Source organism: Pocillopora damicornis, chromosome 9, assembly GCF_964200805.1.
Source record: "Pocillopora damicornis chromosome 9, jaPocDami1.2, whole genome shotgun sequence".
NCBI lineage: Eukaryota > Metazoa > Cnidaria > Anthozoa > Scleractinia > Pocilloporidae > Pocillopora > Pocillopora damicornis.
In genome coordinates this window covers 20653428-20679334 of record NC_142678.1, presented here as the reverse complement: position 1 = coordinate 20679334, position 25907 = coordinate 20653428, and the positions used below count along the sequence as shown (strand labels likewise).

Sequence of the window (25907 nt, the reverse complement as noted above, 5' to 3'; positions counted from 1 at the left end):
GGCAAGATTTCCCAAGTACTTCTTTCTGCAGCTTAAGAGAATTCGTCGCTAGTCTGAAGTGGAGTTTCGTCTCTGCCAAGGGATTCTTCAGAGACCCCTAGAATCTTCCAACATCGTGCTTATATGCAATTTGCCCTTCTTTTGCCAAACATGGGATTTTCGACCTCATTTCCACACTTCTAGTTTAAAATGAGTGAGTTTTCAAAAAACTCGTGGCAGCGGCTGGTCTATTCTGGAGCGCGCGTCTTTCAGCGAGTTTATTAAAAAATTCCAAAAAGTTTTCGGAAGAGTCTCTAGAAACGCCGCGTCGGAATAGCCTAACCACGAACTATTTTTCAACAGAGTTTAAGATTCAATTATTGCATAAAGCCATTACGGCTGATTAAGACTCGCAAATGTTTACCGACCTGAGAAAAAATAAAGTCGAAGCCAAATTTCTTAAAAGGGTGAAAACGCTGAAGGAAATCTTCTGGATTGCAGGCTCTAAATGACGTTGGCACTACTCTCTGGTGATTTCTCCGAGTTATGATATGGCTTAGGCTTAAATAATGAGCTTAACTTGTTCTATGAACTAATTCTTTGTGTATTCGCTTAATCGTTACATGACTAAAACGGGAACGTTTTCTACCTTTTTTGAGTCCATCGTTTTGATGACAGAATGGCTCACTGAAAGCGGTAGAAGAACTCAGTGAAAACACAGAGCAGCTGCCAAAAACTGACACGAAATACATATCATGTTAGGCTCTATCATTAGGTTTCTCCTGTTATGTATCTGAAACCCTCCAAAATTTTCGTTGCTTGAAAAAAAAACAATTCAAGCCGACTTCGCCAAAAAACATATCCATGTTTCCTTAAATCGATATCCTCCTTCCTTTTTTGTTAAAGATCGAGCCCTCATTCTCTGCAAAAGTGTTTAGGTCAAGTTGATTGATCCAAAGTAGCTTTTCTATGCTCTGTTTATGAAAATAGCCAATCCAATCAGTGAGAAAATCCAATTTGTGTAGCCGAGAAGCTTCATTCGTTGTAAAATCGGACGTAAACAAATAGTGGTCTATTGTTTACAATTCCCTCTTGACTTCATCGTTCCAATTGGTTTCTTTTGGATATATGTTCTCTCTGAGATAAAACTTTTCTGCCGTGTGAATGTAAATTCAATTAACAGTGAGCTTGTATGCTGACGATCATATGAACTCGAAAGGAAGCGGGCCCTATTACCTCAATTTAGCCTTGGTGAGTTGTCAAAGTCTCATGCAATATCTATCATCTTTAGAGAATAAATAGACCGCACTTTTTATCGGTGTACGAACCGAAGGCGATCGATTTACAAACTTTTCGAGTGTTCAACCAACATCTAAGTGAGTTATTACGCGGGAGAACCGACGGACAGTGCGGTCTATCGCTTTTATAAAACAAACCTTAATTTTCAATGGGTTTACCAGTGAAATGAACGATAGGTTTCTGAAAAATCAGGGCACTCGTCATTTAGCACGACTGCTCTCTGTAGAAAGATTTCTGTCAAAGAATTCTCAGCCAGTGACTTTGTATATACTGAACCTAAGGTCTAAGAAAAGGAATGCAAAGCGCCGTATGGGAGTTCTCTCTCCGAGGTGAGATTTCGTTGCTACCGATTTCCCAACTCAATTAATAGATTAACTGAGCAGGAGGATGGCAATTTTTATTCACCAATAGAACTCGGTTATATTACTTATTGTATGATACAAAAGATAAAATTCAAATATACCATCGATACGGTGGCTCTCACCTTTTAATTTTGCATTTTTTCAATTTGAAAGAAAGACTTAATTCAAAGATGTAAAGGGACGTAGATCTTAAAGGGGAGGTCAGTGCCCTCCCGCCCCAATTTGCGGAGACTGGCACAGCATAACATTAGTTCGTCGAAATATTCAGCCGCACGATCTTTGCACCAAACGTCTCATTGGGATAGCAAGTTGTTAAAATAATATATTGTAGGCCCCTTTCTTTCTTTAAAACTGCCTTCTTAAACAAATAATCTCCCATTTTTTCTTTTTACATTGTCAATTGCAAACGGTGTCGGACAGGTCGGACACTGATGCTGGTTGCAAATAATTTCTTTGCCAGCAACCAAGTCAGAAGCTTCTTCGGAAATGTTGATTCAGTCCGAGTTTGTCTCGACGGGTGATGACCCACTCCTCTCTCCCTTCCCACCACTCCCCACACACCCCCGTATTTCACAACGCTTAAACACCTTTCTATGACTCAGTTGTAATTCGAACTCATGCCGCCCTCCGTCTGTACTGAGTCGGCGACTATGTGTCATTGTTTTTGTTTTTCTATTTCGTCGCAAGGAAAACAACCATGACCAGACACGGAAACTGCTCTAATTATCTGAGAATCATTTATGTTATGCTTTCTTAATGCTAAATCTCGAAATGTCCAAAGCAATTTTCACAGCATGCAGACGGTGTAAACAAATGCAAGTTTGTTTAAACGTCGCACGAGGATCCTCGCGAGGCATGCATCGCGGAAAATTGTGAAGTGACAACAGATTAGAAAACATATCATTTTCATATTCAAAGTGACTTTTTTGATGCATATAAGTTAATTCTAAACCATGATCTCTGTTGGTAAATTTTCGAAATCTGCTCAAGTTGACTCAAAACCGTTCCGGAGTCAGATGGGTTTGGTCAGTCAGTACTGAATAATTTTGTATGACAATCTCCCTCCATCGATCCTAATCGTCATGATATTTCAACCCCAAAAACTATTCTAATATCCGTTTGCAAACGCCAAGTGAAGGACATTTTCCTGATACATTTGAATAATTGGTGGAATCGAGATTTTGGTTTGGCACTCCGTGAAGGGTATAGCTAAAACCAAGAGCTCATTACTTGGCGGCTCCTGCTAAAACCCAGTCGCCGATCAGCTTATAAAGGTTTCTATTATTTTTGGCAGGTGTTTACTGAACCTCTGTCGGGAATGGGAAATAGTGATCTTAACTGTTTGGAAGCTCATGCAATGTTCAAACATCGTATCTATACAGCAGTTTATATCATTATTTTATGGTTTCACTTAGTTAATGAGTTAACCGCATCTTGGATAGTTTAGGACAGTTGAAAGCCAGTTGGAGCATAACAGTTTACAACTATAGTCTCTTATCTAAGGCTTGCTCGATGATCAGTTTACGGCCGGCTACGCGCCTTTACGATAGCCATCTATAACCGACAAAGTTCTTAGGCCAAGCGAGCAGGATTTTCAGCTCATTAGCCGTACTAGTAACTTCTAAAACGAATAAGCTCACAAGATTAGAACTCTGTGCTAACTGAGATCAGAACGACTTCTGTTGTGGTGCGGTTCGAATGACAAAACGGATCTGTTATTTAAAAATAACGCGTTAGATAAGCGTGTTACCACAGGAAAACCGCGGTTTTATTTGGAGTCAGCAAGCTGACACGTACTGGATATATTGGGTCACGGAAGCTGGAACATTATACAAACTTATCAAGTGGTATAAATTTGATAGCGCATCAAATGTAGAGAGTAAATTGGAGGTTAGGTAATTCTAAACGCTGTCTTGAAAATCACATTAGAAAGGCTCCAGTTGTCTTAGTCTTTTTTTACATGCCTTAAGGGTTGCAAAGGTTCTAAGTAGAGGAATCCTTTAAAAAGGAAGGATAGAAATCGGTGACGATTTGGGTGTGGTAGGGGCATGAGATCGCATTATTCTTACCTAAGAATAACAAAGTCAGGAACGCAAGTAGGAGATCTGTTATACCGTTACGCAAATAGCCCTTCCCTACAAAGCAAAACGGAAACTGTTAACCCGAAATATGCTTATGTCCACCCCCTTTCCTAAAAATATTCCTTTCAAAGACTCTAGAGCTGAGAAAGAAGGATTTCTCACGTATTTAGCTACGGGTTTGATCGGACCATTTAATGCATGAATGATTTGTAACCGCTCGGCTTTTGGAAAATTTAAACCAAACTTCTATTTAGAACAACAGAACTACCAAAGTAAAATTATTTCCATGTGATAGATATGAAAAGAAATATGACGGACGGCCAAAGAATTATGGGATATCTTACTAACTGTTTTTTGTGAACTCGGCACTTTAATAACTCTCATCTCGCGCACCAAAGATTGAATGAATCTTTTTACGAAAACGTTTTTTCATTTCATTAGTTCCAAGAAATGATTTTTCTGTAAACTGATATGTTCAACAAGGAAGAGTCTGCTAAAAAGGCACGAAGAAAAAGAAAGAAAATCTGATATGATTTAAAGTTTAAAAAAAAGGAAAAATAAGGAAAATTAAATGAAATAATTTGGTAAGCTGCAGTCTTTGGTCATTGCTCTGAGTACCAGTTGAAAAAAGCATAGACTGACCACAACACCTCCTTCATCTTCGCCGTTTTCAGCCTCTATTCGCGTCCGACGTTTCCATAAAGAACTAAATGACATTGAAATCTTGGTGGCTGAAAGACAATCCCTAAGGCTGAAGGGGATTAAGCAGTCTGGGGCTAAGTGTTTCTGGGATTCAAGTGTTATTTTATACGAATTATGATAGGACAAAATACTACTTTTCTTAATCGAACAACCCACCGCAGTATGTTTTGGAGCAAGAAAGACATAAAGACAAGGATTACTACCAAAATCTGTCTGAATTTCTTTGCGGTTGGAAGTCGAGGATGTTGAAGAGAAAAGGGTAAAGTTCATCTCACGCAAGAACAAAGCATCGGATAGTGTTACAAATCGACATCCCTTGTTGAGGTGCAGGATCCCCGCAAATCGATTGTACTCTCAACAAGGCGCTAACTCGACGGACAATATATTTAGTGCAAATCTCACACTATTAAATGTTTGTATTTGCTCTAATTTAAGGAAAATATTTAGACAGATTTCTGGGGTAATTGTTAAAGTGATCAGATGTTTCGTGGCCTTTGTGCGTTAGTTACAAACGACAAAAACGATAATATATACAATATATTTAGTGCAAATCTTACACTATTAAATTTTTGTATTTGCTCTAATTTAAGGAAAATATTTAGACAGATTTCTGGGGTAATTGTTACAGTGATCAGATGTATCGTGGCCTTTGTGCGTTAGTTACAGATCTTGGAATTTTAATGTACAAAAACCGCAAGGATTTGGAGTTGGTGGCCCTCACGTCTCAATCCTGGATGCGCAGTAGAGTAACTTTCAAGTCTTAGCTTTCATCAGGCGTGACATTCCCTACGGAAATTGGTTGTCATGTTACTTTTTACAACGGCGATCTTCACATCACGAATTTGCACAAATTAAAAAAAAAAACATTTTTTTTGAAGTTATAAGTTTTCTACTTTTTTGTGCATAGTGGTTTACCTTTGTGTGGACATTTCTATTGTTAAAGACGTGTCTTGAATTTGAAGCTCAACGCCGCAGGTAACATGTCCTTAATGAGGAATGATTTAGATCGTTATCAATTGAATGCATTTTGTGGTCGTCGGAAACGAAGAACGGACTAATGTGACTTTTTATTAAACGTGAGAAAATTTTGTGCGATTTGTTCGTTTTCAAGCTATTTTCTCGAAATCTGTTGGGAGAAAGTAAACAAGTATTTAGTAGTTAGCGTGAAATTCCTGTTAGCTTTTGCTTTTAAGCAAACAAACCTCAGTGCGTGGTGAGTTTTTACAGAAACATCTGGAGTAAGGCATCTCTGAGATCAGTTTCCCACAGTCCTGTTACTTTTCCATCTGGCCGTTTATTTTAGGATACGCAGCTCAGTTTTCTTTCTAAACAACACTGATCGCTGATTGGCCGTGTAACAATAGTGATTAAAAGTAGCTGATGATCTGTTGAACTAGCCATTCACTCAGCCAATTAATGTCAATTATGGCTTGCAAGTGAGAGAACAAAGATTTAATCGAGAAGAAGTGACAGCATTTTTGAGACCGCGTTGAAGAACGGTGCTCTTCATCTGAGTATCATTTTCTCAGGAGCGAGAGAGACGGCGCTGATTATTTGTCCGCCTTGAGCATTTATCTTTTCATTTCCTTTGTGTCGACTGGGGGAGAGTTTCATTTTAGAAGATTTTCAAGGAACTGGAAGCCCAGTAGGAATTTTGCATTTAACGAAATTGTATCACAGGGAACTGTCAGTAAGCTTACGGTTCTACGTCAATCGTGTAACAGAGAGGGCTTAAAGTTCACTGCCGTGGGGCGCTCAAAGTGGTTCTACTGAACACAAATCTGCGAGGAAAAAAAAACATTAACCGCACAAGCTATGAGATCATAAAGGTAAGTAGGGAAATTCGCTTAGTACCCAGCATTCAGGTCGGTGAGAGGTAATTCAGTTATAATTAAACACGTTGACTTGGTTGACTTTCGTGGACCTCACGTACAGAGAATTCGCGTGAGCAACAGATTTAAAAAAAAAATGATATGTTGGCAACACACATTCCGCTTCACTAGTAGTTGATGTAAGAGAACGTAGTTGGCTGTTTTTAGTGGACGAATTTAGGTGATCAGAAACGAGCAAGTTACCGGTTATAATTGTTTTGATCGCTGATATGATCCAGTACGCGCAGCGATTCTTAAGCAAACAAGCAGCAATTATTTCTCAGACTTGTTCATATTTATTCATACCTTCCTGTATGGTTCCATGTTCGAGTTTGTTTTACTTTCTTTACCTTAAGTAGCCATAATAACTTCCTGTGAGTTAACAAAGCAGCGAACAATGGCACTCCAACTGTAGATCAGCTTTCAGACGATCTAGAATGTCTCAAAGGTCGCAGGGGAATCAGTTCTGTGGAGTTTAATTTACTCGTGCGTATGTACAGTTTCGTTTGAGTTTGGAATTGTTATTTTAAGACTTTGCATAAAAGCATGCTTTCTCTCCAAACAAAATGTCGTATGTCTTTGTCGAACGTGACATTTACTTTTCTGAAATATCGCAAGAAAGTGTTCAGATTAAGTTGACAAACAAAACGGTGACAGTGTTAATTGCTGAAATTCCTGTCCGTAAATAAATCACAACGGTGAAAAGAAACTGAGCGAACAGTTCTTAAAATCTTTCAATGTGATCTTCCCATGTGATCTCGTGGTTATGATATAATATTTGAAATCTTAGGTGTTGGTAGATATTTCCCGTACTGCATTCCGCAGCACAGGCGTCTGATTTTTACAGCACGATCTTCTCAAGCTGAACTTTTTTAATTAGTGTCTACGCTTTCGATAGAGTAGCACTTCAAGCGACAAAAATTAAATCAAACCAGGGACATTTTTTGAGATAATCAGCGATAAGAAAGGTGTAGAATCCTGTTATTTATGTTCGTATTTCCTTTCAGTATGTTTACGGGTCAGATCTGTGGTATGGGCGGTATTTTACACCCCTTTTACTGCTCTATCATTCGACACTCAGACAATATGAGGCGTTCCTTTATATATCTTTTGTATAACACATTGTTGTCCGAGGTCACTACGAGAATTTTGTCATCAAGACATCTATTATTGAGTCAAAATTATATTTAAACGCTTTTACGGTTTCAGTAAATGGCAACATGACTTAAATGCTTTGGTTGAAATTTCAGAAGCAAGAGCTCAGCTTTGTATCCGGTGATGTTGTGCTGGAAATATTACAGATAATCGAAAGGCACGATTCTAGGAAAAACCCTACTGATATGGAAAGCGAACATTTCCGGTTTTTGAAAGGGTTTTGTGAAATATATCAGTTGATTTCAAAGGCCGTTTTGTAAAACTCTTCTCTTTTTTTAGCGTTTGGAGTAACTTTCATTGAATGAAATGGATACGGATAAAGCCCACTTGAATTCTTTAACTGCTCCTCTCCATATGGGGCAACTTGATGACGTCCGTTTCGCCGTGTTAGCTAAATAAAATACTTCGTTATCTCACAGTTAGTGGGGAATATAACTGTAGCCAAACGCAATTGCTAATCACGTACATATATGCGCTGTGACAACGCACAGAACGCGCCACGGCAACTACTTATCCATTGATACATAAGATCGGCTAAATTAACACAGATGGGAATCGATGAGAGAGGAGAAGTGTATGTTCACCACAGATTGATGAATGAAGCCTATTCACAGAGGTGGTCGGAAAACCGTAAAAACCACAGCAAATACAGGCGGCTGATTTTCGTTGCACAGCAGCTCTCATTTCGTCGTTTGATCGACTGTTACTGAAATATTTTTCGCCTTCTTCCGTTTCTTCGGAAGGTCAATGTTTTTTTTCTTCTGATAAAGCACTAACGAGTCTTACAGGCGATTCAGCTAATCCAAGAAAAATGTATCTAATCTTGCTAAAAACTTTTCAAAGTGACCTCGGTTGTTATTTAACTAGACTTTTAGCTCTTACTGGTATTATAATTATATAACGCTACAAATCTACTAACTGAATGTCGGAACTTTTAAAATACTAAGTATGGATCAGAGAATAGGTTATCTAATGCATCTTCAGGTACCTTTTTCAGCTTAACTCAATGGTAACGAGGAGAATAAATCCTTTTCTGCATGATACCAATCAGTTTTAGCTTGATTTGGATTTATTTTTGGAGTGAAGAGACTGAAATAAACGCGATAGAAAATTGCCGGATAATGCAGCAATAAATCGCGTTATTATTAGACGCTTTTATCGCAAATTTAGACTCGATAAGGATCGAATGGTAGGGAAACGAACCATTGGCATAAAATTTTTTCAAGAAAAAAAATTCATTTTGACTTCCTTCTTGAGAGAGATGCTGAGACGCGTTAGAATTTAAGACGAAGAAAAACAATTCGCAGAAATTGGAATAATACCAATTCGCACCGTCTGTTATTGCAACTAGCAGTCACGAGGACTTCTGCAAACACGATTGCATAGCTCAGATGCCACCACGAAATACGTACCATTTTTCTCTTACATACTAAAACAAGTTAATGAAGAGCTTCGTGAAATCGGTTTATTGTTCGTTAAAGATGATTTAGTATGACGCTGTCAGTATTTGTTCATTTTCCCGTCGCGGAATTTCTTTGGAAGTGGATGATAGGATTGAATGGATTAGAAGTAATACTCGTCGAATCGACGTTCTCGCGTTTCGTGTAAATAATCGTTCTCGAACTCGCGTGTACTCTCGGTGTTCAAGGGTAATACCAAGTTTTTTTAGCTTCTCTTCATTCATTTATTCGAGCATTTCTTAATTTCAGAAGCGAACGGAATAAGGGTTTCTTCGAAGAATCCCTTAAAATTGCTTTGCTAAGAATTGAACCTTTCTTTCGCTTTTTCTAATGCGTGAAATCTTTGCTGCTCATTAATAGAGACCTTATGGCGCCGTCAATTTTGCCCTCCATTAATTTTCAATTAAGTGTCAGTATTGTCCTAAATATGCCTGGTCTGGCACGTAAGCCTTTTTAATATATCACAGTGTCTTACATGAAGAGCGGACAATTGGCAAGTGTAAAGCAAACCAAAAGGCTGCCAGCTAACATTCTTTAGGGTACCAGTATTTACTTTAAAAAAACAAGCTGTTTATGTTGACAGGGGCGGAATTAAAACGAAATAACCTTGTAGTTTAAGCAGTTTCCCTAATTAAACGTTTCTTAAGAGTTAGAGGAAGTAGCTCTCGCCAGGGATAGAAATAGAAATACAGTACAGATCAAATCCAAAATTTTTATTTCTCAGAGACAAAAAACCGATAAAAAGAGAAAGCGATATTCTTTAAACTTTGATCTTCACAGAAATTCGGTAAAAGAGCTTTAGAAATATTAAACTTTCCGGGTCAAAAATCTTTCCTGTGCCAATATGCAGAAAAAAAAACATTGTTTTAGTGGGATAGGGCCAATGCTAGCCATAATTAAGAAAAAAAACTGATACTTTAGGAATATCGCGGAGTGTTGAACATTTCATTCCTGTGTTGTTACATAAATTGCGTTTGCGTGCAGCAACGAGTTGAGACCGGGGGGGAGGGCGGTGAAAAGAAGTGTTGGCGGTTAATTTTTTTCTGGAACAAGTCTCGAGTTTTAAGTGGGATTTGGTTTTAGTTGTCACCTTAAAAAGATAAAGTCATAACCTGGTTTTTTCGGATTTGTCGCGATGATTCCTTTATCCTGTATTGAGAGCCACACCGGGTCATGATCACGTATCAACAATTACACACAGACAGTAAAGAGCTGTCTGTTGTACGGCGAGGCTTGCATGGTAAAAACGGAGATTGGGAAAGTAACAAATCGACTTAGAAGGCCCAACGGTGATCTTCTCTGTGTTGACTTATTAAAGCCACGAGTTCAGGTAGGAAGGAATTTTCTAAGACATACTGACAATAATTAACAAGCTGGGTAAATATTGTGTAAACTTACTTAAGTTGATTGCAATGCCTCGACAAAACCTCGAAGTGATTGGCTTAAGTACTGAACCGTTTTGTGTTCAGCTGTTGCTCTTTTTAGGATCTTTCAGTAAATGAAATAACGTATTCTCACCGATAACGGTTTTATTTACTTTACATGCAAATCAAAGTACCAGAGGTATCATCGCACAATTTAAGATTTAGAATTATTTAGGGTAATAGTGATAGGCGTAACTTGACCCCTGAAGTCACGAGATTTGGTGTATACATCCTCTCTAATGAGCAAACCGTATGTTCTATTCATTCTTCAAGGAAGAATTTTTACAACATTCGATCAGCTTCAAGTATCACTGATTTATTTTCGGTATTTTTAGTTGCCTGTTTGTTTAGATTAGCTCATAAATCAAGAAACTGAGAACGAAAAGTAAAGCCCTGTGCGCGCAAATCAGCCGCGCAGTTAGACGCGTTTGAAGAAACTGCCATGGGCAAAGCGCGCTTGAAATCCACGTATCAGTCCCAGCGTGTTAATTACAGATTCTTAAGCGGTACTGAATGAGACACACGTTAGTTTCCTAACGATCAAATCAACCCTTATTCGAGTCTACTGTTGATGAATGTTTCCGAGGTCTGTTCAACGAACAATCACGGTGGCGAATTAACAAGCAAAATAATTGGTGATTCTTGTTACAGAAGCTAAAAGTTCTAAAATACATCAATCTGCGGCGGCAAAATCTATAGGGAGACCAAAATCTAATTTCTAATGTTAATTAATCGTATGATTTAAACGTTCCGAAAACAAAAATAAACTCGTGGACGTTTTAGTTTTAATTGATTTTTAACTGTAAAACCGTGCTGTTTATTGTCATTTAAACTTACAAATGTTAAACTGTTTAAATAGGGGAAGATTGGCATCGTCGACCGACCCAGATCCCGCGCTCCCTTAATTGAATCGTGCCCCTTTCTGGCGAAATGGCACCCTTGAGTTGAATGACCTCGAATGTTATAATTTTTTGGCAATGATTACTGAGAAATTTAAGACACCTCAAGGGGTTGATAATTTCCAATTTCTCTTACAAATAATCATTTACAATTAGTCAATTAACCATGACAGTTATTAGGTGATATTCGGACACATGAATTGAAGTATTCCTTTCGCCATTCGTATTTCCTAAATGTTAGTTGAACTTTTATCATCAAAAGTGAAACCACATAAACAGCTGTAACCCCTTCTAAGGCCCTGATGTGAAGTACAATCCGACATTTAAATGAACACACGTACCGCTGTAGGAGAATATTTGACATCGTAACAGGTAAAATGAAAAATTATCTTTTGTATAAAGTTGTGTTGGAGAAAACGAAAAAGGTGAAAGTAGAATGTGAGATACTAGCAATAAAGAAAAAAGATTAGTTTCCCCCCATTAACTTTTGATAATACGCGACAAGATACACCGTCAAACAGGTGGTCGGCTCGATGTTCAGTTCTAGCTAAAGAAACTGAAAAAAATTATTTTGATGCAATTTGGCTCCTTGTAAAATAACCGGCTTATCAATATATTTTTGCTTTTCACCGATATATGCTGTTAACTTTTGTTCTCAATAAAATATTGTAAATTACGTAATTTGTATATAAAACAGGAGAAATGATACAAGATACAGATAAAGCGGTTTTGAAATTCTTTGATCGGATATTTCTCTGAGTGCAGTGGTCGGAACAATTAGATTCGGAAGTTTACCTTCTAAATAACTGTCATAACTGTGGATGAATGGGCGGGAAAGTTGATTTCTGAATAGGAAAACATTTTACGCTTTGCGTTTTTGGCAAATTCTGATCGCTTCATTTAATAACTGTCATCGTTGTCGCGATTTTAATGTTCAATAGAGACATCACTGACTGTGGAAAGGATAAGTGAACGTTTTATCGTTTGTCCTAAGGCGATATAGAGTCAGGCTATCAATTGTATTGATCGCAAAGTTTCGACTGCTAGACTTTGTCAAGCGACGACTAGCAGACGAGAACTGGCAGTAAAGGCGAAGACTACCAGTATAGCAGTCGAGACGTCGCTATCAGTCCGGCTTGATAGCTGGACCCTTCATCATTACACAAACGATCAAACGTTCATTTATCTATATAAACACGATGAACAACTTTGTTTATAAAATGGATGTTTAGGTACTTACGTCACAGTACTGCTTGAGAAATATTGTCCTTTGTTGATTGAAATCCATTCCAATCTTCTCCATCCTTAATCTTCGTTCCTTCCAGGCAAATTCTTTGCATTTTGTTGTTTTTTTCTTCCTTATCCAGTGAGTACTTTTTGGCTCCCTGCACAATGAAGGTAATTTTCTACATCGCTACAAACGACTCTAATAAAAAATCTTAAACTATTTTAGCCAAAAAACGAACAAAAAGGGAAAAGATAGGCCTTCATGTGATGCAAGATCGCAATTAAAAAGGCATACTTTCTTTTTAAGTGCTTTTGTTGTGTGTGTCATCGCTACACTTCAAATGATAGCCACCTAATTATTTGGGTTTTTATCAAGAATTCTTGTAACTCAAACAGAAAGAAAGTGAAGCTTTAATGTGGAGGGAGACAGAAATTGTTGATTTGGATTCTTATTTCTATGCGTTTTTCTCCACTTCTTTTGATTGAAAATATACTTTTATTGTGGGATGAATTTTCCTTTTTGGTCTCTCCTAGGAGTGAAAAGGTTAATGCTTGAATAAGTGTTTTATTCGGCAATTAATACCACAAGGAACATTATACATGCGTAATTGTGAGGTCCGCCCAACTCTTTTTGCCATCTGCTTTCATGTTTGCTATGTATCCCGCTGAATGCAAGCTCTGATCGGCTAGTTTACTGCTTTTGTCCGATCACTTCGCCATATTTTAAAGAGTGATCACGCTTATTTGCAGTAGTGATCTTTTTTCAGTTTTTTTTCGGTTTGGCAGTTATTTTAATTTAAGTAACCCATAAAACCTTTACCTAGCCATGTAGGCGCGGTAAGATAATATTCTGTCGACCCACCTACTGGAGGGATCATGTTGTATTTGCGATTTCAAGGCAGGAAGTTTCAAGAAATGAGAAAGAATTTGAGACATGAGCTGGTGATAGACAAACATTTCACTTTCCTCCGGCGCCTTTAATTTTAATTTCAACCAAAGACATTGATCGCCACGATAAAAACAAATATTTTGAATTCGTTGATTCACCAGTCACGCAAGCTGATCAGCTCTTTGATCTAATTTTGGACATATCTGTTTTCGGGGTAGGTAATCCTGGTTTGGTGACGCAAACCTTGCCTGTAAATGCATGACTTCTCTCAATAACCGCGGTACGTGTGATGTTATGATAAACAGTTTAGCGTCAAGATATACCTCTTATCAGTGATTTCCAGGGTAAGATAACGCAGTATTGGGCTTTTTCGGAGGTCTGTAAGTCGAGTGCAAGTCATGGAAACATTGCAAGAGAATACCGATGAAAGTAATTGCATGAAAAGATGTTTTATTGCGTTTTGGAAACGAGAGCCACATATCTAATGCACGCTCTTAGAAAAAGGTTAGACAGATGTGTCTGGTTTACAGATAATTTATTGCGTCGCTCTAATTAGACCAACAAATGGAGAAGTCGTAGCTCATGAACAGATCGTGTGAGGGTTTTGTTGACGCAAGTTTTAATCAATTAAACGGTTAAACTGTGTTTTTGATTTGAGGAACATACGCACAGATGAGATAGTTTATCTCAATAGTTGTTTGAGAAAACACGTGAACCTGTTTACACTACAGGATTATCTTTTCCAGCTGACTTGAAGACAATTCCGTGGAAGAGAGGTGATTTATTAGCAGTGCAAGATGGAAGTTCCATATTTACTGCTCTTTTTTCTGATGTGTCTTTTACGTCTCCAAGGTGAGTCCTTTTGTTTATTGTTATTCATATGTTTAAACTTTTGCTGACTTTGGTTGCAACTTAAGAAAAATCACAAGGCCAGAATTCGAAATTGGAATTAGTCTTCTGTGAATATCAAACACCTCCCATTTTCGGAAGTCGCTGAAATAATAAACTCTTAAAGGAAATTTACTATTATCAAAACTCTCTGTCATGACTTATTTTGCTACTATTGACAACAGCAACAAATCAAGCCACATTTCTAACATCTTTAGAGGAAATCTTCCAAAATCATGTGATAATGACATTTTTTCTTCACACAGGGCATAACAGAGGCTCAGTAGAACCAAACGTGATAGTTTTTTTAGTTTTCTGAATTCCACTGCGTATTTATACTGAGGCGACAATTAAAAAAAAGACTGCTTTGTGCAGAAACTCAGGAACATTTCGCCAGTTATAGAAAGAGACATATTCATTTAATTAAGGCCGCTGTTAAGTAGAGTTTAATCAAAACTGTCAGGTGCCAAATATGTTCTCGAGGGAACGACCTAAATATCTCGTTCGAGAGAGAGAAAGTTTGACTGAAGTACTAAACAATGGTTAGAGAGGGACACCAAGAGGCAAGTGAAGATTCTATCACTTGTCAAACGTGCTTTACGGACTCAGCTTTGAGCTCGATAGGAAGACATTCTTGAGAGCTAAGATGCTTTTCTCATGTAAAATTAATCTTTGAGGCAGAAAGGCGTTTGGACAAATCTAAAGACATAAACGTAAATGTGTTCTCTTTGACTTGGCCTTCTCATTTCTCTTTTTTTCTTTCGTTTCTTTGCGAGAAGATGCAGTTTCGCTCCTATCTCAGCTGCAACTTATTTATTTCGTCGTTTTCACCGAAAAAGAAAGTGTGGTATAGATACCTTGGTGTGATTATCCGAGTTTCACGTTTTGCTAACATATTGCAGTACGACTCCTTTCAATTCTTCATTCTGTTTTTTTTCTTACTTATATAAACCCTTTTGATATTCCAAGCTCAAATACCAGAGGTAATTGTAATTGGAACGCGACCGTTTTCATTCGACAGTACTTTCATATTTGCGCATGATATATGGGTTTTTTGAAAAAAAAAAAAAAAGTATGTCATCACTTATGATCAGCTTTGAAAATTAACAACAAAATATTGCGTGCTTATCTACTCCACCAACGATAGCATCATTATTTCGGCATTTCCGAGTGTATTTTTGCAAGAATTGTATGTTAAAACTTTTTCTATTTGTCATAAAATTAGTAATTTAGAACTTATCTTTGAAGTTCGAAAACACGTTTTTCTAATTTTGCTCCTATTAATTGGTGCATATCAAGCGAGGTGTTATAGCACCGTTTGGAAGCCATTATGTATGGTCGTGACCACGATCCAAGGCTTCATATTTGGATAGTTATTAAAGTAATAAACAACAGAAATCAATAATTTGGAATTAACCGGAAGCTTTCACCTGTATCGTACCTCTTCGAAACGTCAATTCAGATTCATTCTGCTCGACCTGTAAAAAAATTTCAAGGAATGACGTTAAAACTTATTGGTATGCAATACATAACAAAGGAGATAAAACGACAGTCATAATGACAAATATTTGCTATGAGGTATTTGAAAAGTATGCAGCCTGTTACAGGTTTTAGTTATACGACGGTTTGTAACTGTTTGAGAGAAACTTAACGAGGATGGAAATCACTGAATAGGAATGATTGGGAACGAGCCACCTCTTTTCCTTTTTCTTAAACTTTTTTGGCGTTACTTTTCGCTCTGCACACTACTCGGATGGCTGGAACAAGTTAACGAAAATATGTGAAATGTGAAGGCAAATGTTGAAAACAGATGTTTATGAACGATTTAAGAGTTTGCCTCACGCAGACACTATCTCTTATGAGTCCTTCTTAAAAGGACTGGGACTAGGGTCTTAACGGTTTTGAAATTATTTGGTCCCAATTTTCCAGTTAGGAAACTAGCTTTTTCTCAGGTAATTTAGTATTAACAACTGAGTTGAAAACGTAAATTGGCCACCGTAAAGAGTTAAAAGGCTGACGTTTCGAGCGTTAGCCCTTCGTCAGAGCGATCGAGGAAGGGCTAACGCTCGAAACGTCAGCTTCTTCACTCTTTACGGTGGCCAATTTACGTTTTCATCTCAGTTGTTAACACTAAATTACCTGCTATACTCTACCACCGACGCGGCACCACATTTTCTTTAGAAAATTGCCCCCTTTTTTCATTAGCTTTTCTCAGTTCTAGAGACTTTTCTTTGATCAATTAGATTTTGCTAATTAGACCGTGTAATACTCGGTTGACAATCATCTTACAGAATCTGGCAATGGTTCCGCTGGGGTGTCAGTCTTTTTCAATACAAACATCACCCGAATTATCAAAGTTACACAATCTATTGTAACCCTCGAGTAAACATTATTTACATAACATACATTAGAGCTAACATATATTTAATGAAGTGGAGGTGGCTTGGCAGGGTTAATATTTACGGCGAGCCACCGACACTGAAGTGAATACTTGTTTCAGTATATACTAAAACAGTGAGATAATATGGCACAAAAGTATGACTTAAACTCATTCGTTCTTGCAACGATTGCAATATTTTCTGGGGGCAAATCCCACACACGTCGCTCGGAGGTTAACGGTAAGGATATCCGGAGATTTGAGTTGCCAATCACGGCGCGCCTTCAACGCTATCCACGGTTCCGTTATATACTAAAGTGCATTAATTGCAAAAATGACTCCTTTCCCTCGCTTCTGTATTATGTATGCATAATCATTGGTCTCTTTGATATTTCATACACAGATGCAACCGGTGACACGTCAGAAATTACAACAAGAGAAGGAAGAAATATCACTCTACCATGTAAGACATCTAACGGCCAGTCTGGACTTTGGTATAAGACTGTTTGGTATAAAGGCTCAGAGAAAGTTATTTCTATTATAAATGGAGGCCACTTTACGATATACTCTCAAAGGAAATACCCAATAACTGTACTAGACAAGGAATCCATTCGCCTCGTCTATGTTGATCGTTATGATCACGGAAATTATTCATGCAGAGCGCTGTATATAGATGGACATGCATTCAAAAACGTCCAGCAAAACATCACTCTTCTTGTGAAAGGTTAGTTTCTTTATTTAATGAGTTAACTGCTCGACATGATATCGCGACAGTTTCGCCTCGGATTAGCTGAGTGTTTGGCACAAGTTACTCGTCCAATCAGAGTGTAGTGAAGCAAAGGCAATGAAATTCCAGACTACAATGGAGATTCAAGCCAACTGGGAGCTGGTCATTATGTTGGTTCCATATAATCCAGTTGGCTTGTTAGTTTATTTGGTAGAGCACTGAATCGGTATAGCAGAGGTCATGGGTTCAAATCCCGTACGGGCCAGAATTTTTTTCAGGCCTTATTTTTCACTAGTGCTCAAGTAGTGCTTACTACTGCGAAGATCGCTTTCATATTCACGTCTTTATCCGCAGTTCACAGATATGATTTTCATACATTCACAGTCAATGGAGATTTATTTTAACATGTTAACGGTATCTTTCAGCCCGTCCACTGTTAAGCAGCCAAAGCCCAACGATACAAAACCTTACCCAAACTGCATCAAAGCTAGACTTCGTGCTTGACTGCTCCGTCAATGCATTCCCTAAAGCTGACGTCGTGTGGCAGAAAATGGATGGACAGCTGCCAGACGGCAGGGCCAAACAGGAAATCAGTGGAATTTTGGTGATACACCAGGCTTCTGCGGAGGACAGTGGAACATATCTATGTTCAGCGGTCAACGAACTTGGAGGAGACCAGTTGAACTTTACCGTCACCGTTTTTGGTATGATGGGGGATATCAAGCTTAATTATTTACCTGCCAGTCCGTACATTACGAATTGCCGTTTTTTCATTTGTTTCATGCAATTTGAAAATACGAAACTGGTACTGAAACGCCCAAGGACGCCATATATGGTGCACTAAATGAAGAGATGGATTTTCATTTGAAATAGAAAGTAGTTGATCATCAGAAATCGTTCACAAAGTTAATAATGTATCCATATAAAAACATTTTCATATGTGAATGGACTGATCTTCCCGAAGGAATATGTTTTCTTTGAAGGAAAACGTTCCTACTTCCTTTTGACTTCGCGTAGCCTTGAAAATGCTGGTAATATCCTTATTGGCTCTTATAAGCTTGGGTTGGAACACATTTCCTTACACACAGCAACGCGCTGTACTTTCATATCCTCTTTTTTTTTAATCCTGTCATTTATATCAAATAAACAGTCGTTTCCTCCTCTTTGAAATGTGGGATCTTCAAATTCATTTTTTTTTTTGTTTCCTCCGTTTTTGTTTTCAGAACCACCTGGGATATACGGGAGACGAAAGTTCCACGCCAATGTGGACGAAAAAGCCAAGTTGATTTGTGTGTCGCGCGGAAATCCTGGTCCGTCTTTCTCATGGACTTGGAGGGACAGGAAAAACAAAACTTTCAGTATTACCCAGGGCGAGGAAATCAATGGATACAGCATGACAACGACAAGCGATACTGCAACGAGTCAGAGCATTCTTGAAATAACCACGGTCAAAGAAGAGTCTTGGACAATATACACCTGCGTAGCTGTAAATGCTTTAGGCCGATCTTCGGCTAACATTTCTTTGTCGGGAAAAAGTAAGTCCACGCTTTATTGCGTGTAATACAGAACGATAAAGGTAAAAACAGCTTGTGGACCACAAGACCCATCCAGCTGAAGCTTACACTCCGGTTTCATTTCATCACCATGAAATGACATGGAGTATTGTTACCTCCCCCATCTTTTATGGGACGCCAGTTCCTTAAGGGGCTTCTCCCTCCCTCCCCCCCCCCCTGCCCCTCTCCGCAATTTTGGGAGGGTAAACTAAAATTATTTTGACAACGTATCAGAGTGAAACTATTCACCCTCGTGATTTTGAGGATCAAGAAAGATAATATTTTTCAATTGATCTGCTCTGTTGTTTCCCTTATCTTCATCTATTTATTCATTCATTCATTTTTGTACAGCTCGTCCAGAAAGTCCAACAATAGTCTCCGTGGAAACCACGGATCGAGAAGCTTTGGTCACGTGGACATTTAACGATGATGGTGGCCTGGAACTGAAGGCCTTGATACTCCAGTACAGAAAGAGTTCACAGAAAGATTGGAATGAAATCCAGATTAAACCGCCTAACAAAAACAAATATACCATCATGTACCTCGACCCAGACACAAACTACAACTTCCGTATCTTGGCAACCAACAGCCTAGGCACCAGTACTCCTAGTTCCACCTATTTTGCCAACACCAAGAAAAAAGGTAAGAAGACGCCTTCTAGTAAAAAAAGCGTCCGATTTCAAATCTTCGTCAGCTTTGAAATTGCTGTGACCAACCTGGTCAGTGAAGCATTCACATATTACATTCATTCCTCTATCGCATTCATATATCGCTTTCACATGACGTCACGGCGGCCATTTTAATCACTATAACAGTGGACTGGAGGCTCGACCGGCCAGGGTTCGATTCTAGTAGCTCACGTCACGAGTCGGTTGAGGTTTTCCGGTTTTCCTCCTTCCACCAAAAGAAATACTCCAAATTAAAATTCAACCTAGAAAACATTGACGGAAGAGCCATCTTGGGAATGTACAAAAACCCACCCCTTAAAATTCCATTTTCGAATTTAACTTTGCAAGGAGGTCTGTTATATGGACTTTGCTTTTCTGTCAACTCAGTTAACTTTGAATTTGTTTTGATTCATTTATTAAGAATCTTAATTTTGTTTTCTCCTCCAGAATCCAATAATGAAGCGCAGACCAGTAAAGGCTTCGCGGCACTCACTGAAAATATGACAGCATTAGTGGGTGGGGTCGGGGGGGGTTTCCTGGCCATCATGTTTGGTATCATTGCAATCTTCTGCTTCTTTAAGAAGATGCACAAGAATAATAGCCCAGGGGATACGCCATCGAACAGCCGGCCTACGAGCCAACAGGAACCAGCCGAAATGACCGCGGTAAGAACCTCTTTATGCTGTCCGATGGACAGGCAGTTAGCGCAAGGCTCTGGGTTGAGATGTCCTGGTTCGATCCTTAGCCTCCCTCCGATCAGGATTATAAATAAACTACAGAAGAGGCCTGACAAAATTCCAGGGGGGAGGGAAGAAGATAACATGCAATGGACCAGCATCCTACCCAGGGGGGAGGGGAAGTTCTCCATACCATTTCATATTACGAGTAGAGACTCAACTTCACCTTGTTTTCTTGTTTATTCTTCCATCTGTGTTCAACCCGAATAGTAGGCATCCAAGGGTTCACTCTTAAATGCTTTTTCTACGTCTTTTTCTCTAGTTATTAAGCCATAACATTCCAAATATACCCCTACCTCAACCAAATGTGGAGCAAGGAGCTTCAGTGACTCAGTTATCAAACAACCCCTGGGAATTCCCGCGGAACAGAGTTGACTTGCAGTTGGTGCTGGGATCGGGTGCATTTGGCGTGGTTATGAAAGCACAGGCACAGGGCATCAAAGGATGTGTGGGAAAAATGCACGTTGCAGTGAAAATTGTAAAAGGTAAGTAGAAGAGTGGAAAATATGTGTCTGCAAATAATTAACACAGGGAGCTCTTCCCTTACGTCAAAAGTTAGCAAGAAATCAGTATCAGCGGTAGGTGAAGATAAGAAAAGAAAAGGCCTGAACGAACGCAAGCGATCGTCCTCGATCGTTCAAGTGATGATGCAGTCGACGTCTAAACACAGACTGCTTAAAACTGTTAAATTTCGATGGGTTACGCCAAGATCTGAGAAGTTTGCAGCCTTAATGAGACATCTCCCTCCTTCTTTGTCTGCTAAAAAGTTCATTCGTGCAAGTTTAGAAAAAGAAGTGCGAAGTTTAGAATATTGAAGATTCATTCCTTAACTTTATTCTCTCTTGGTAAACCCAACAGACTCACCTAACTTACTGCATTTATTTTTTCTATAGAAAGTGACAGTGAGACGGCCAGAAGAGATCTGCTTGCGGAGCTGGAACTCCTCAAGCTCATTGAGCCACACCCAAATGTTATTGGCTTACTAGGATGTTGCACAAGACAAGGTTAGTTTGACATAAAAAATCCTGCTAACTCCATCAGCTTCCCTTCCACCTTATCAAATCTCTTGAGCTACTTCACACCCTGTTTCTTCGCATCAAGAGCTTCACTCATATGCACATAGAATGATGCCTATACTGAATATTGCTTTCTGTTGAACTTACAGAGCCTTTGATGGTTATAGTAGAATTCTGTGCTTATGGCGATCTTCAGAGTTATCTGCGTCACTGCCGTGGTGTAGAAGATAAATATTACCAAGATTTGTACAAAGTTCCCATTGAAAAACTCGGTTCCAGGGATCTTTTGTCCTTTGCCATTCAGACTGCAAGAGGCATGGCACATCTGGCTGCCATGAAGGTATTATCATCTCTCCTATCAGTTTCGTGAGTTAATGTGAAATAGCTTGCAGCTGATTTCGGCGTTTGAAGATCAAGAGTGAGCCATGTTCACATTCATATATTCAATTTGTCCGAGGAAGGGGGTGAAAGTAAAGTTGACCAGAAATGTTACTACCTAGAATTCTACTGACTGTACCGATCGCTTTCGTAGGTTGTTCACAGAGATCTTGCGGCCAGAAACGTTCTTATTGACGAACATAAAGTTTGTAAAGTGGCCGACTTTGGCTTCGCTAGGGACATTTACGTAGAAAATCACTACACAAGAAAAACGCAAGTGAGTAATATATAGTAAGCATTGTGATCTAATTTTGAACTCATTGGCATGCAGATGAATCCGTCAATAAATAAGGAAAAGTTTCTTTTGATCAGCCTTAGTAAGAAACATTGTGGCATAGTGTCTAGAGTGCCACGGCCAGCTTCCAAGAGGTCTGAGTTTGAGGACGTCGAGTCCTAGCAGGGGCTCTGGAAAAAAGTATCGTAAAACCTTTCACCGTGCAGGAGGTTAAAAAAGACATGAATGAGTATTTAAGGAAACTGAGAACTGGCTGGACTGTAACCTGCGCTGAATCAGATAACAAATCGTTATAAAAATGTACATGAAGTCTTATATGTGGACTTAAATTGAGAATTGATGCAAATTCCGAACATTTTTAGCAGAAGGGTATTTGCCTGAGAACTCACAACGCGATATGGGCGCTTTCTTCCTACCAGCTGTTGTTCCTTCGATTTTGTTTTTTTGTTTTTTCATCAAACGAACTCTCTAGAGTAGTCAAAGCTATGTTATTTACTTATTTTTTTATTTGTTTTTATAGGGAGGACGATTTCCAATTAAATGGATGGCCATAGAGTCATTATTAGATGGTGTATCCACAACAAAAAGTGACGTGTGAGTAAATTTTACGAATGTGATAACTTGACTGTCATTGAAGGCAGCCTCTTTGTTGCAATTTTCAAGAGTCGCAGATCAAGGTTTCTTTTGATTAACTGTCCAAAGTATTTCCAAATAGACCGACTACTATAAACTTGGCAGAAGCGATTGACTTTTCGCTTAAGAAAATTTTTAAAAATCATCACAGCTGTTTTAGACTGAATCTTGAGGTTGCCAACCTCAAATCGTCGGATTTCACAGTCAGATGTGGTAGGCCATAGACAAGCGCCCTGCATACTGCAAGGTACAGTTTTGTTCTCTGTCATGATACGTGGACCTTTCCGTGCTCTGTTCATACCTCGAAAGCGCTGTGTTATCGTATATCATGACATCGATGATGGAGAATTTTGAGCTAGGTCTTGGGACAAATGTTGGCCATTATTCGGCGACCGTTGTTGAGCCAAGATTTACTGTCCTCTCAACTTCCCTCCAAATCGAAACCGTCTGTTTACTTTTGTCTCACCCAGGTGGTCCTTTGGCGTCGTGCTCTGGGAAATCGTCACGTTAGGTAAGATTTCGCAGGCTTCTACTTTCATCTTGACGGCATAAGGTGGAACTTTATCACCTGAAATTCAATCCAACAGCTCTAGCTAGCCATTGATAGAAATTGAAGTATTGAATTATTCCTTCAACAGGTGCATCACCGTATCCAGGCATGAACTCACAGGAAGTGATCAACTTTCTTCAAGATTCATATAGGATGGATAGGCCTAAGCACTGCTCTGAAGATTTGTAAGTGCCACCTTGTTCCCGACAAAGTCCTTAACCGGGGCTACACGCATTTCCTTCTATTTTTTTGTGCTAAAATCGTCAGGTTGAAACGTTTGCTCCTCAATGGGCGGCCGACTTGTATAGTTTGGAAGAGAGAGAATTCCAATCACTGTTCCGCGAATAGTTTAGAAATATCGCATCACCCTCTCAACCAATCACATGAAAAGCTGAAAAAACGGAGACCTTTCGCAACTTGCACACTTGCGGTTTCCCGCCGCCCACGGTTTCCCGTGCTTCAGGCAGTTCGCTTGTTTTTATCAATTAATTTCTCATTCTTTTTACATGAAGTATTTATCTTAGTTCCACTTGGATGCTGTGATTACTCTTATGACAGTCAATCGAAATGCACTCCAATCAGACAACACGGGGAAATAATGCCTAAACCCAAATTGCATTAATCCACGTAATCTTTCAGCCAGGAAATTGATATTTTAAACAGAAATTTCAATGTCAAAGGGTGTACGCGACAGAAAATATTGATGGGACAATCAGATAACTTTCGTGAAGACTGCCTTTCTTTTTTTCTTTTTTCAATTTCGCTCCCCAAACCTTACATTTGTCGATAATCCCTCTAGATACGTCCTTATGATGGATTGCTGGCAAGTGGCCCCTCAGCGACGGCCAACATTCGTAGAGCTGTCCCAGCACCTTAGTAAAATGTTCAGCGATGAAAAGGTAGGTTTAATTCATAAAATTTCCTCTTGCCAGTGTTGATGTTATGTTATCATAAACTGTCTTTATTAGTCAAAAATCTGTCCTAAACTGTGATCATTTAATCGCGCCGTAAGGGTAATAACCTGCGTGTGATGTTGTGAGAAAACCAGGAGGGCCTTAAACTCGTATTGGACAAGTGGGCAACATCTTGCGTCGGTTCCCACGCTGGTAAATCAGTGTAAATACCTGTATACTGTTCATTGTTTAATTGCTCAGTCAAAATTTTGGTGGCATTGAAGCCTCATTTTTTTGTCTTTTTGTCTTTTCTCGAATCGATTTTGCATTTTCTTTCTTCTTTGCCTAAACCCAATTTACGACTTTTGTCCTTATCATTTCCTAGGAATACGTAAACATGGCTATATACGAAGACAATTTGTACGTCAATTTTGACGGCTCCTCCCTCACAGTGTAGCTACCTCAAGTCCACTGACACCTGCACGTACATAATTATTGATTGATTCCTGTCAATCATCTTTTCACTTGTCGTAGGAGTATATCGACATGCGCATGTACGAGGACCACTTGTACATCAATTTCGACAAGGCTTCTGGGACATTGACATCCAAATCGGGAAGTACACAGAACCCGAGTGAATCACCTTTGTGACGGAAGGAAATAACCAAATGTATCATTTTCTTCACCTGTAAACGAACACTTCAGAAAATCTTTACTACAACAAAAGATCATTGGAGGAAAGGCGTGTTTTTGAAAGTTACAGGCGAGCATGATGAATGCTTTCTGCCATTCTACGGGGCTTGCCGACACTAGGAGAGGCAACGACGCATGCACAACTTTAGATAATAATTTTGTCCTAAACGTTCATCTCGTCGACAATCAGGAACTTAGGAAATTAGGCACAGCCACAACGCAGCCTAACTGACTCTTATATTATTTCAAAACAATTCGCTTGTCAAACAACAAGTGGAAGTCACTGCGACATGTTCTTGTAATTCAAATTTTTCTTAGTCTAAAAATTTTAGACCAGCTTGGTTCGCATTTTCTTCGGTTTCATTTTGGTTATGAATATGCGGGATGATAAACTCAAATTTAAAAAGTCTTTGACGAAAAAAAATTTTAAATCACAGGAGAGCCTTCATTAGTCTTAAGGTAGTTTCTGTAAGGGGTATAAACAAAATTCACCTTGTCGTTTCCTGAGTTTCGGATAGCGTGCCCAAGTTAATATCACACACTATTACATAGATTCCGTCACTGATTTTGTCAAAGTTAAACTTGCTTTAAATCAAATATTTGTAACAAAGCTTTTGGGAATACGTAAATATGGAAGATATACAAAGCAAAGAAATAGTTGTGTTTATTTAAGACAGAAGCTAAATAGTTATCAGGGGCAGTTAATTAACAAGTACGGCGCCTCCGAAAAGTAGTAAAAGCGGAAGTGTATGCTGCAAGTCAGTTGTGGAGATGTTTTCCTTGAGCGTATTTGATCCATGAGGGATCTATAAACTAGAGTAACGTTGTTCATTGTCGCGTTTTAGCGACGAGACATCAAGTTTGTCTCATTTGACAGCAACAAATGTTCACAAGGAAAACAAATTTAATTGTAAGAATACTCGACGAGCAATGGAGGTTCATTCAAAATTTGATCACCACTGACTGCAAATTTAGGAGGACATTTGAAATTTAGGGTTTTCATTGGTCAGTTTTGTTGAGAAAAACGTTTTATGAAGATTCAGCTCAATAAAGTCATTGCATCATTTATGATAAACTATTCAACGCTTAAATTCCCAACCTCGTTCCCAGGCTATCTGTTGCTCGGTTGACCAATTGCCAAGCATAGGTAC

General features: G+C 38.8%; 1 protein-coding gene and 1 long non-coding RNA gene across 11 annotated transcripts; one reads left to right on the top strand and one right to left on the bottom strand.

Annotated features, from left to right (window-relative positions):
• The first annotated feature begins 1048 nt into the window (after positions 1-1048).
• LOC113666620 (fibroblast growth factor receptor 2) lies at positions 1049-25831 on the top strand. Of its 10 annotated transcripts, none has more exons than XM_089182261.1 (17): positions 6132-6252; positions 13567-13628; positions 14095-14200; positions 17017-17337; positions 17766-18044; positions 18564-18875; positions 19245-19535; positions 20009-20226; positions 20561-20783; positions 21192-21302; positions 21464-21654; positions 21847-21969; positions 22508-22581; positions 23091-23131; positions 23259-23355; positions 23970-24069; positions 24598-25831. In XM_089182261.1, exons 3-17 carry the CDS (start codon positions 14146-14148, stop codon positions 24712-24714), a joined length of 2553 nt encoding a protein of 850 aa, XP_089038387.1. In that variant the 5' UTR covers positions 6132-6252; positions 13567-13628; positions 14095-14145; the 3' UTR covers positions 24715-25831. The 10 variants fall into 10 exon arrangements, with proteins under 10 accessions (XP_027038209.2, XP_089038391.1, XP_027038211.2 ...); XM_089182266.1 differs by having other exon boundaries at positions 24449-25831; XM_089182263.1 differs by lacking the exon at positions 6132-6252 and adding an exon at positions 10118-10239.
• On the bottom strand, positions 5703-6739 carry LOC149040600 (uncharacterized). Its single transcript, XR_016179730.1, has 2 exons — positions 6601-6739; positions 5703-6204 (listed from the first exon to the last, which is right to left on the bottom strand). It is a non-coding gene; the product is annotated as an uncharacterized LOC149040600 (long non-coding RNA).
• Positions 25832-25907: the final 76 nt, after the last annotated feature.